The sequence below is a fragment of the Varroa destructor genome, unplaced genomic scaffold (assembly GCF_002443255.2).
Source record: "Varroa destructor unplaced genomic scaffold, Vdes_3.0 BEIS01000001.1, whole genome shotgun sequence".
NCBI classification, from domain to species: Eukaryota; Metazoa; Arthropoda; class Arachnida; order Mesostigmata; family Varroidae; genus Varroa; species Varroa destructor.
In genome coordinates this window covers 13,240,092-13,252,558 of record NW_019211454.1, presented here as the reverse complement: position 1 = coordinate 13,252,558, position 12,467 = coordinate 13,240,092, and the positions used below count along the sequence as shown (strand labels likewise).

At 38.8% G+C, this 12,467-nt stretch overlaps 1 protein-coding gene and 1 long non-coding RNA gene across 3 annotated transcripts; one reads left to right on the top strand and one right to left on the bottom strand.

Moving 5' to 3' along the window:
- Positions 1-337: 337 nt before the first annotated feature.
- LOC147758285 (uncharacterized) lies at positions 338-1,138 on the bottom strand. The gene is made up of 2 exons (XR_015324854.1): positions 919-1,138; positions 338-670 (listed from the first exon to the last, which is right to left on the bottom strand). It is a non-coding gene; the product is annotated as an uncharacterized LOC147758285 (long non-coding RNA).
- On the top strand, positions 1,046-12,253 carry LOC111255477 (tRNA-specific adenosine-34 deaminase regulatory subunit adat3). Of its 2 annotated transcripts, XR_015324786.1 has the most exons (9): positions 1,046-1,294; positions 1,900-2,085; positions 2,434-2,571; positions 2,946-3,152; positions 3,716-4,001; positions 4,565-4,756; positions 9,286-9,575; positions 9,725-10,944; positions 11,905-12,253. XR_015324786.1 is itself a non-coding variant. In XM_022817487.2 (7 exons), exons 1-7 carry the CDS (start codon positions 1,250-1,252, stop codon positions 11,931-11,933), a joined length of 1,083 nt encoding a protein of 360 aa, XP_022673222.1. In that variant the 5' UTR covers positions 1,046-1,249; the 3' UTR covers positions 11,934-12,253. The 2 variants fall into 2 exon arrangements, 1 of the variants encoding a protein (XP_022673222.1); XM_022817487.2 differs by lacking the exons at positions 9,286-9,575; positions 9,725-10,944.
- Positions 12,254-12,467: the final 214 nt, after the last annotated feature.

Sequence of the window (12,467 nt, the reverse complement as noted above, 5' to 3'; positions counted from 1 at the left end):
ATTTTGTCCACTTTCCCACTACTATAGCCGTGACAAACTCCTTTTCTACATAGTCCTCGACTCTCCTATGGACTCGTGCTAGTGATTTCTCAATGATAATCAAGTTTGTGCAGAAGCAGCCGAAATCGTCTCAGCTTTTTCTTTTTTAATCAATGATGAACTTTTCGCCTCTTTTACTATATCTAAAATTCATTTCAGTTAGACAGACGCAAATATACGGACAAAACAAGTATATAATTAAGTATATAATAAGAAACAAGTATATAATAACATTCCGACTTCAACAACTAACTAGAGAAGTTTCCTTGATAAAAGGAAGTATCAAATAAACAGTATAGTAAGCAAATATTGCCTTGAACAAGCAAGATAGGATTTATTATAAGCTCCAACAGATCAAGAAGTGCACACCATAATCTGCTTATGGTTTGAAGCCACACTAGACGTTTTAAGTCACCTCACTTATGTCATGTTTTTTATATAACATAGAACTCACTGTCAGTGAGGAAACACGCACAACTGCTTATTCTTTCGAGGCTTTCATTAGGCCTAACGTAACTCAGCGAGACCAACTCATTGCCCTATTGCTTATTCCAGGACACAAAACATTTCCTCATCGCCGTAGTACCAGAGCATCCAAACCGTAAAGATGTAAAGAGCCTTACGCTGTAAACTAAACAATAACTTATTGTTATGGATTGATAATATTTGTAATGAAATTACTTCCATTGTATGAGTAAATAACCGTGCTTATCTAACAGATGGGCGAACTATCTGTTGTTTGTCCGTCAAAGATATTCAGGAAAATGTACGTCACGATTCAACAGCAAGTCATTGTCTTGTAATCTAAACGACGACGCCATAGGCACATGATAGCGATTGCTCTAATGCTGCTCATTGTAAATCCAATAGGAGACGTACTCTAATAGGCGGTCAGCTGAGCAATCCAGCAGATGGGAAAGAACGAACTCGCTAAGTCAGTCAGCTGTTTTCACCGTTGACCATCAGTCGGGCCCAGCTGAAAAAGCACATGGCAATTTGTTTACAGGGGGCGCTCGTGACGTCTACTGGGCGACAGTTCCATAGTGTACTCACTGTATGGTGTCCAGGAGCAATGGCAGCAGCAGTAACTGAATCAAGAAGCCAGCCAGCTGCTTTTAGCCAATCGTGCACTCGTCTAAAGCTGCTCTGTGACTGGCTAGGATTCTGTTGTCTACAGTTATGACTATAAAGTGTGGTTATCAGTGTTTTAATGTGTCGCTTCATAGGAACAAGAGCTGAAAATGCGATACGAAATGTAAGCCTTAAGCGATCAGGCTAATGATCTGCATGGTTGAATTTCTTGAATATTGTGCTTGTTAACTTAGCGATATGGTGGTATTTCTGAAAGAAATAAAAACGCCGCTTTTCGATATAGCAATGAAACTCGACCTAGTTATTCAACGAAGCTCGCGGGTTCGCCTATGAACTTTCATGCGTATACTAGTGACATCAGATTCAAGCTCGTTGATGCAGTGCTTGATATGATTAAACTGCTTACGACAAATAAGAGAAGAACACTTTAAGGAAAAATAAAAATAATTTCTCCCCTATTCTGGGAGTTTTTTCAAATTACGTGAATCGAGTTAAAACTTGAAAGTGTTAACAAAGATTATTAGAGTTTTTTGAGGAAACGTTGAATCTTTTGAAATTATTTTACATTGTATCTGTCTAATCCTGAGTAAGAGATGTTCGTTCTGTTTTGTTCAGATTGAATTCGGTAATGTATGTTAGTGATAAGAGCGGACAGAACAGACGTGAGCAACCTGTACAAGATACATGTTCGTAAAACTTGATTTTGTCTTTGTTGTCGTTGTTATTTTGAGAATTTTCAACTGTTGTCTTAAATCTTATTGTTGTCAGCCAATGAAGACCAAGATGGCGTTCGAAGTGCTTGCTACAAAGAAGGCGCGTTTGGAGCCTATGCCCGTCTTACCTGAACGCTTCGTTCGGCCTGTGCAAAGAACTACTGTGCAGATAGCAACAGTCGTCGACAAGAAGTGTACCTCCTCCATTGTGAAATCTCTGAGCGAGCAATTTCCCCTAAAGGTAAAAGCCGCGTTTCATCACCTAGGGAAACTTTGTCGATCGCAACTTGGTCTTTTTTGAAACAATAATATCGAGCGTTGTCGCCGTAGCTGCAAAATTACACTGTCATTTGGATATATATGAACTAAAAGCATGTACTCACAAATTTTAACACGTTCGTCCTTATGAAGGCGAGAAAGATATTGACGCTAAATAATTATAATCATTGGTAGTAGGTTTATCTACAGATATTTGATACGAGTAAGAACTCAAAAATCTCCAGAAATAAGTAGGTTAAAAACCTTTTACACCATTCGTTACCATGCCTATATATATCCCTTGGAGTGATTTTGTTTATTTCTTGTTTAGGAGTTACAACATCTAAAACGGGTTCGGAACAACGGAAACGTTCTGGAAGTAATATTGTGTCACGACGCGAAGGACCTTGGGGCAGCTAGCGCAGTCGTTAAACAAGGCCTTGATCTTGGCACCATTCGCAAACATGAGGTAAGTACTTTTACTATGCCTATAGGCACCGCCTTTGTATAGTTGACAGTCCGGATTATTTGACCCTTAGTAGTTCTTATTGACAATATTCAGCTAAGCTTAGCGATATGTCTGGACAATTGAAATCTTTTCCGAACAGTTCCTTGGGGTTATCGAGTAAAGCAAATCGTGCCACACATGTGCACATTACGCGGCCAAGCTCATCCTAAATGTACTGCTTACCAAATACGCCTACCATAAATTATCCCTGGTAAAGCCTCTTTGTCAGTGGAATTTTTTCAGGGATCTTCTATGCACACATGGTATACATTTGGCTATCGTTGTACTTTAGCATGTCGTCGACAAAAAGGCTTATATCTATCTGTCGAAAACAGGTATCGCTTCACACACCGCTGACACGCGAGCAATTCGACGAATGTTTAAAGATGTGGCCTACACAATTCCATGAGGATAGGTTTACCAAGAGTATATTGGATGGGACAATTTTTTCTGCTTCAGATCGTGAACAAATGAGGAAATGCATGCAGATCGTTGTCGATAGGGCTCGCGACGAACAATCCATAATGGTATCGTCGCCAACGGTCAGTTGAATTCAAATTGTTTTATCAACAAACTTATCCATCACAATGCAGTATATGCAGTACCCCTGAGCGTGCAAAAAAAATGTAGCCATTCAAGGGAATGGCGCGGTTGTAACACAGCCGCCTATGTCTTGTGATAGGCAGGATTCAACACCGCGCGTATTGTCGAACCTGATACATTTCTAGGGCTATGTCGATCGTTCCTCGCTAAAATTAATTTAATAAATGCACTCCAGAGTAACAATGTCGAAAATAAGATGCCACGCGCCTTCAATACAGATCGCTTACTCAAAGTCCAGAAGACGAGGTCACAGAACATGGAAATGTGAAAGAAAGATAATTTAGGTTTGTGGTTAGTTTATTGAGAATGTTCACAAAACTTGCAGCGTGAGAGCGATAGAGGAATTTTCGCAAAATCTATTTTTTACCGAGGAGTGAAACTTTACAGCGGTAATTTTCCCGCCCTAAACTTTTTACGTGTCCCGCCCTTTTAGAGGTCAGTTGAGAATAAGGAAACCTTTGGGGACCGTATGTTCATTTAATGCCCCTTTAATATCCTCCAGAGTTGCGGTGCTGCTGAAATGACATTCAATGTCGCAGCAATCGTGAATCCTCGAAACGGTTTAGTGCTTGCCGTTGGCGTGGACCGAAGACATGTCCATCCCGCCCTTCACGCCACAATGGCAGCTATTGATCTTGTAGCCGCATTACAGGGCGGCGGTGCATGGGGTACAGAAAGGTTGTTGGGAGTGAGAGAAGTACCAAACAACGATCAGATGCTCAAGAGCTGCGACCACTCCGCCACTGGCGAAGATGGCGATAGCACAAAAACGCCATATATCTGTACAGGTTAGTATGCAATGTATACGACGAAGAGTCAACATTATGAAGAAGTAGTCCCGTATCGAATCTAATCTTACATCTGTTGCATCTGATTTTGAGTCAAGTCTCTCCTCATTTATTAAATATTGTATATTTAGTTATTGAAGAGTTTATGTAATTCACAGATAGTATTTGGAATGTGATAACTAATACTTTTTTTTTATCTTAGTTGGAATTGAGCATATGAAGATAGTAGATAACGTTTGTAACACTAAATTATTGCAAAATACGAAGCTAGCGTTCAAGGGTTAAATTCATCGTAAAAACAACTTACTTTTTGTTGTTTTTCTATAGAACAATCCATAAGCTCGTGATTTTAATAGGGTCGTTCCTCTTTACTGAGTTAAATGCTGTGAGTGAATGTTTTCAAACTGTTTTTACTTCGTATTCCACAAAGATTTAATCAACTATGCTGAAGGTAAACCCAAAATTCCACTTGATAAATATAATAAAATTGTGACATATTCGGTTACTTACGTATTTCATAATATTCAGTCGGTGGTGTCATGATAGCTCACTGTTTATTGCAGGTTACGATGTGTATTTACTGCGAGAGCCATGTACGATGTGCGCAATGGCCCTAGTGCATTCGAGAGTTCGACGAGCGTTTTACGGATGTTCAGATAAGGTTCGAGGGGCTTTAGGCAGCCGATTCAGTGTCCATTGCCTTGGAGATCTAAATCATTCGTTTCATGTTTGGAAGAATGTCCTTCGGGAAGAATGTAAGTTGTTTTTTAGCATTGTCTTGGATATATTAAAATGAGAAAATCCTATATTGAAGAGACTGCAACTTAGTATGAACAAAAGTAATGATTAGATCTAAAACCTAGAGTGTAGTTCACTTTGCCAGTCTTAGTATTATTCGTTGGTCCGAGGTGTGGTCATGTGTATTAAAAATACAGGAGATGAAATCATAATGTGTTTTTTACCACTAAATAATATCAGTAAGCTATCTTCTCCCGTAAATAGTATTACGTAAGTGCTTGTATTACTAGATATAGTAGATCTTCACATTTAATAAGAGGTCACCGAAATATTAAGATCACACGTGATCTATCTGCTTGACGTATATCATGATGTATTACCACACGGTTGTCCGGTATATTTACTTAGGCACAGTTAGAATCATTTTTACGTGCAGAACGATGAAAAATTGCGACATGAATTGGATTGTTAGCGTTATATTTTCTATATATATAAAGTATTTACTCAGCTTTTTGTCTTCTGTCCATGGACACTTATGTCAACTAATAATCTCAGCACTTCTAAATATTTAAACACATCCAAATAAAGAGAAATTAAAGGAAGGCTAGATGGTACTTTAAGCAAGTAATTTACTTTATTTTCAATTGAACACATGCATGCTAGCGTTTGCTTGCGTATATACGCTCCATTATAGATCTGGGTGCTTTTTTTTTTACGGGTACAAGTGTAACTCTGCAAATCAACCTCTCATTAATTTTTGCTCACATTTCGGCCAGTGCGCAACCTTCGACGCGTAATCTTGCCAATAGCGTCGACGACAATACTTCACGGTGATGTTTAAATAAACAAAGAAGCTCCTGGTGATAAACTTTGCGGTTGACAACTAAAACGACACCGGTGATACGTTTCCCAAGAGGACTTTTTGCTTATTTACCTATCGATCGTAGAACTATGATTTACAGGGAAAATGTCGCTTTCCATTTCAGTTCAGTGTGGCCAGACATTGCGATCATTTACAGTGATGCCAGTAAACGCTTCACTACGGCGTATGGTCGCTACCTGCAACAATCGACAATTATCTTTTGCTGTGCTGTGTGTAGAGCTTATTGCTTCTGTTGGTGTTGCGTCTGCTATAGCCGTCTGTAGTCATCTGTTTTCTGCGTTATTCCGCTTCGTTCTACCACTACAGTCACAACATCAGCTAGACATGCTGACTGCTATAGCGCATAGATGTGGGTCAGCTGTGTCTTGTATTGTTCCAAAAGACTTCCTATGGGCGTCTATCCATCAGGAACAAAAATCGACGGAGTTCTTTCCTTCTCCTTTTTACTATCTATGCGCACTCGACGTATTCATGCGCAACTCCCGTAGCGCGCGAAACCGTTTCAGTGCAGCTGTTGTTCTTTGCGCCCGCAGGCGGCTCGTCTTTTGACATTTATAATAACAGTAAGCGAACGGCCGAGGAGAAACAGGTGTAATACTCTATGGGTGTCGGACGACAATGATAACGGCCAGCGGTACAGTGGGGTCTGCTATCTCTTTGTCGTTGAAGGCCGTAACTCTTGCTGGTTGTAGAGCGTTTCGTAGGGCTGTTGTTCTTACGGTCGACATATAAGGATTTGTCCGTTGTCTTGTCATTTGCAGGCTATGTTGGAGATACAGTTCAAAACAGTACGGTATCCATTCATGGCAGGCTACGATTATATTATTGACAACATGTAGTTGTGTCGCCTTTTGAAAATCGAAGCAAAATTCGTAGCTTCAAACGAAGACCCCTCGTTGGCTGTACCAAGACGTCACAGCTAAAGTGCTGTGCTATTTGGTGGAAGCAGCTGATAGGTTTTGTGACACGGATGCGTTCGAGTCTGATATTTTGTAATCATCTTCGTCTACTTGATAGACGTATCGTCTAATACATAGGAGATATCTGGACGGTACACAAAATACTATTACTGAGTTTCATTTAGATCTGAAGATTCTTAGATTTAAAACAAATGGTAGCTCATATAACAGCCATGTAGTATATGCACATGCGATCTGCTCAACAATTGTGTTTATCCTTGAGTTAACGGAGTTCGTTGTAGAGTAAACAAGGATCACAGATAAATTGGTAGAAAGAGAAAGAAGAGAGGGAGAGAATAACCAGTCACGTTCATCTATAGTAGGTCACATATATAACAATGAATATACTAATAATCATATCTAACATAAATTGATAGAATATATACATGTATTCCTTAGTAGGGAAAAGTAGCCTATCCACCTTATACTTTAATAATTTCTATATTCTACTTAATTCAATATTCTACTTTATGGTCATAATTGTTATTACTATGACTTTGAATATCGCCCACTGTTTTGTAAGCATAGTCTTTGTCTATTTACGATGTATATATATATATATATATATATATATATATGACACAATACATCTGTAGTTTTCAACAGAAGTGTGCGTAGCGGGAAGTAAACCAGATAATTTTTCATCACAGCTTTTTTACATACTTGAACATATATAGCATTATTATCTGCTAGATAAATAGGTATTTAAATGTATCTTAAAAAGATTTTTAATCGTTTTAAAAACCTTAAGGCTTCAAGTGCGTTAGTTGAAGTGTTCTCAATAACGTACATGGAATATTTGATAATAATTATTTTCTTGCGAGTGAGAGCATGACAAAAACATATTTACCTATATATGAATAAAAAACGTAACTTAGCACAACAATTGGCCCCACCCGGCTGGTAAAAGCCTGTTCGAAGGCCGTCTACACAGTGGACTTGTTGGTACAATTTTGACAAATGAGAATACAGAACTGAGTTGTTACCCGTAGCGTCCAGATCATATATATTACCTCCATATAAAAAAAAAACTACGAATTTTTTTTAATTACATCTGCGCAACGAGTTTAATGTCCACACTCTAACAAAAGTATAACAACTGAACAATTGATATTTGCCATCAACCGTCTATACTGCTTATTAAGGATGCCACAACAATTTCTAGTAAACATAGATAGCTGCCCATGTTGACTTGAACAGCATTTCTGCCAATAGCATTTAATAGATCAAAATTGGGCTGCGCCGGACGGTTGCTGAGTGGGCGGCGAAAGATTCCTTTATCTCTGAATAAGCCAAGCATACAACAGGGCCACAGCATGAAATCATTAATTACCAAGTGCGCCGTTTGATGTGTGAACACTCGCTACAAAAGCTATCGTTTATGTATAGGGTGGAACAAAAATCACTTGACTTCTTATAAGGACATTCAAATGCGTGTGCCGAACGTTCGATTAGAAGGTCATATGCTTGAGTTAACAAGTCTATTTCTATTAGGTTTTATTTCATCTCGGAGAAACACAATAGGTGCGATTAAGAGCATTGATTTCGTGATCTCTCTCATACGATTGTCCAACATTTGTTACATCGTTCAAATTTCAGCGTAATTATTACTCTTGTTGACAGCACTATAACATCAAATTTTCATGCGGTCCGATAAAATGAAATTTTTACCCATATCTCATCAGTTTATATCATCAGTGAAACAAAAGTAGTACATTTATTTGACCACACCCCTCGTTCATAGTGATCTGATGACAATAACGACGCCAGAAAGCACGTTACCTACATTCTTTTGAACAACAACAATTTAACGAGTCTGTTGACCTAACCCCGTATTCTACAAGCGTACACAGTGTAGTACCGTTAGGGTGTCGTCATTATGTTTACGATTTGTACATCTCGAGGTTGTTCCGTGAACTGAAGGCGTCACAACAAAGGTCAAGATATCCATGTCTATTATATGTACATGTATGGCTAGTCAAATGTTAACATATACTTAATACTTGTTCTGGAAAGAACCCACATACGGCTTTACCGCCATTCTCGTGCTTTTGCCTTTTAACAGTAATAGGCACATATAAGCTATTGTATAGTGATGTCTTATTATCGAATGCAGCCTGGATATTTGTCAAAAACAGGAAGTGCGTCGAAAATCGAAATGATTGTCATGATACTGGCTAATGATGACATACGCGGAAATTTACCATATATATTAAAGGGGTCAAATTAGACTGTAATGGTGTAGTCGGCAATACAGAAATCTTGCCAGTCTCAGGGAAGCCTAGGCGCGCTTCGTAGTCTAGTATATTAATATTATTAAATCCTGAAAGCCAACATCTAATAATATACTCGTAAACGACTAAGATCTGGAATGCCTATAATAATTTTAGCTAACTCTATTTTTTTTTCATTGATCGAAATACATTATTAAAGCGTCGTTATTAGATTGAAATACGTTATTGTTAAAGACGTTATTAAAGCGTCTTTAACACCTACTATTGTGCTTTTCACTGTCATAATATTTCAGTATTTGTTAGTTTTCATAACCAGAATATTTGCAATTCCTTCAAAAACAATTTTTTGCTTCCTAAGACTTCATCGACGTCTTTCGCTGCGTACTCGCTCTATCTCTTTTTCATCTAGCCTCTGACGGTTTGATCCACGTAAACATACCTAGTTATTGATATCGTACCTCCGTTTCCAGTGCTGCATACGAACAGGCTTGAATAAACCACAAAATATGGAATGAACGGCATCGAAAGACAGGTGACGTAAGGATCGATTGGGAACCAACAAGATAACATTGAGAGGGCAGGACTTTGTGCACCGCAATTGAGCAAAGCGTGTTGAATCTACATTTCGCATGACAGAAAAATAAATCAGTGCATGGTGGAAGTTTCGACACGACGGGAAGTAGTTTATTGGGAAATTGTATTTTATAGCACCTTGAACGCAATCAACGATGTGCTAATTCCATCTCATCTCTCGGACAAAGTGCGTAATCCGTGTGATTTTGGTTATTCATTTGTGTACTTATGATCATTTTACTGGACGGAAACCCAGTCGAAACCTTAGTTTACCGTAGAGTAGATGTTAGCGCGTAAAGAGAAGCGTATCTTCTTTAATATGTTATGTGGTTGCAGTGTGTCACACACGGATATCGACGAAAAGTCCCGCGAGTACGTTTGCCGTTCAAAACTACTTAACTTTACGGAGGACCTTTTCTGAGAAATACACACACGGTAAAACGCTGTGCTGAAGTACGAGATGCAGACCTCCGTTAAATGCCGATTGAGAAGTCTTAGTTTTGTTAATATATTTCAATCGTCCTGTGTTTAAAAGAAATTCCCAACAGTCAATTATGGAACGTCGTTAGTTAATGCTAGCTTAAAGTAAACGTCGTCCGGAAAACACCAGGCTATTTTTGTTGCTAATAAGTCAAATGTAGTGGCTGTCCGAATAATGCGCTAAACTATAGATCAAACATAAAAACAACATTGAAAACTCATTTCCAATAACTCCATAGTATTCTTAATGTTTCGTAGTCAACCATCCCGGTTTCTCATGTCCTGCATTGTTTGCCACTGGCAATTGTAGCCCTTAAACTATTTGCCTTATTTTAAGAACCGACACTTATTTGCGCTTTGTTCTCTGCTGCTAGCTAGTTTCACCTGCAATTGTTGGCAACGTTTAATTCGTTGTATTGAGATACTAGTTTTGTGAGATAAGTTGGAACGATGGGTCAGACAAGCTGGTATTGCCGTACCTATCTGTGAACGGACGGTTCGCTTCCATAAAATTCTTTAGCGAACAATTGACCACTATTTGGGCAGGCCCGCGTATTCTACATGAGCCTCGTTTGAACATGTCGCCTCAGCGGACCGGATACATGCAAAGCATCAACATCGATATGTCTGTCGATACACGAAGATTAATGGCTGGCAGAGCGGTATTAACACAGCATTCGATTTGGATTCCTACGAGACGGGACACAGCAAGTCGGCCGGACGAGCTGACCCAGTCAGATTGGATCGTCGTTTGGTTGAACTGAATGCCATCAAGATAATCTCGCAACCGAAAGACGCACCCCAGTAACAAAAGTACTCGACAGAGAAGCTATATTAGAACATAACTGGCAAATATCAAATTTCCATAATAAAAATATGCAGACTATACATATATGGTCTACCTATCGTGAGTTCTATAGCGGTTACTTGAATCTGGTATGTACGCGCTGTTAGGTCGCTGGTCAGAATCTAAAAATCCGCAAAACGATACTGCTATTCAATATTCTGTAGCTTGCAAGAATCATACACGTCTGAGCAGTACTGGTGCAGACTATACGGATATTTTCGTAATCAAGGTAAGAAATCAAGGCTTACATGAGGCGAGAGAACGTTAACACAAAAACAGTTGCCTTCCGAGCTACCACGGCTAAGATATTGCTCAAGCAAATTAAAACAAATATATATGATTAAGTACGTTGGCTTTTTTAAAGTAGTTCAGTAATCATTGATGCGATGACTGCGAGGCCTTAATTCGTCGGCAAAACTTGCTTTGTGAAACTCGCTGTGATTCGTACGGTTATATTTAATGTTACTTATAAAGGCATCGTGTCTCCATTTGTGTGAAAAAAGGTGTTTCCTAGGCATACGTTGACACTACTCATGCCTGTATTGCTTATGATGTAATGATAAACTTTAGTAGTAATTAAGTAGTAAGTAGTAACTTTAGTAGTAAGTTCGGTCGAAGAAAATCAGACCCTATTTTGTTGGATTGTTTTTTAAACAGAATGTTGAATCACTGTTGGCCTTGTTGACTTCTCTTATCTTGTTTCTACGCACAGCTTGTAATATCGCGCTTCGAAGCTGTGGTCATGTGTTGACATACCCTATAGGCGATCATGGACTCGCGATGAGCCATCGCATTATTGCGATGACTAGATGTTTTTCCTCACATGTTTTAATGAAATATGCAGTGATCTTTTAAATCGACTACTCTAGTATAGGGATGTATGAAGCCTCTGGTTTATTTTAGGTATAATAGCTGCTTGCATGTCGTCCCAATGCTCCTGTGGTACCCACTAAACTTAACGACACGTGAGGCAATCTGTCGTTGATATCGAAATCAGGCGCACTTTTGAATAAAGCGTTCAAAGCGATGCTTAATAAACGCCGCACAAGAATTACAGTTTGGAGCATTCACTTACTATATGTTGCTTTAATAGAAGACGGCCAGCGTTATTGTCCTGCCTGGGTAAGATGCAGCCTATAGAAAACTGAAATGTAACTGGTTCTTAAAAATAGTCATTTTTTTGTTCCAGGCGAGAAGGTCCTGGCTCATCAGACGTAAACCGGTCAGTCCTAGGATAGCCAACTAGAACGCAATGGTGTCTACCTTTAGACAGTGGAATAAGATTGCTAAATGCTCAAAATTAGTAAGAAACAATTTGGCTAAAAACCAAATACAAACTATCCGCTTGTAAAAATGGTAATGATAATTTGGTACATATTAGAATGTTAGCCTGCAACCATTGTACAGATATCTCGTCAGCAGAAACTAGTTTCCATCATTGTTATTTTCATTGAATTCACAATTTCAGCATGAAGCCGAAGTGTTATCGCACTAGAATAAAAAGGGCGTTACGATGCAGTCAATCAGATCTTTCTGTTTGTGGGCGTATTTTTTTTTCGTTTAGCATACTCAAAGATGATATTTTGTTTGTCGCAATTTTGAATGCTATATCCCATTATGCCGATTGGAAATCAATAACGTGAACCTGCCACTAATAGTGTTTTTATTCGCTCGATATCTTTCTAACCGTTCGAATATCTATGATATTAATACAATGATATTTGAACTGCATGAATTATCCGGTCGCAGTGA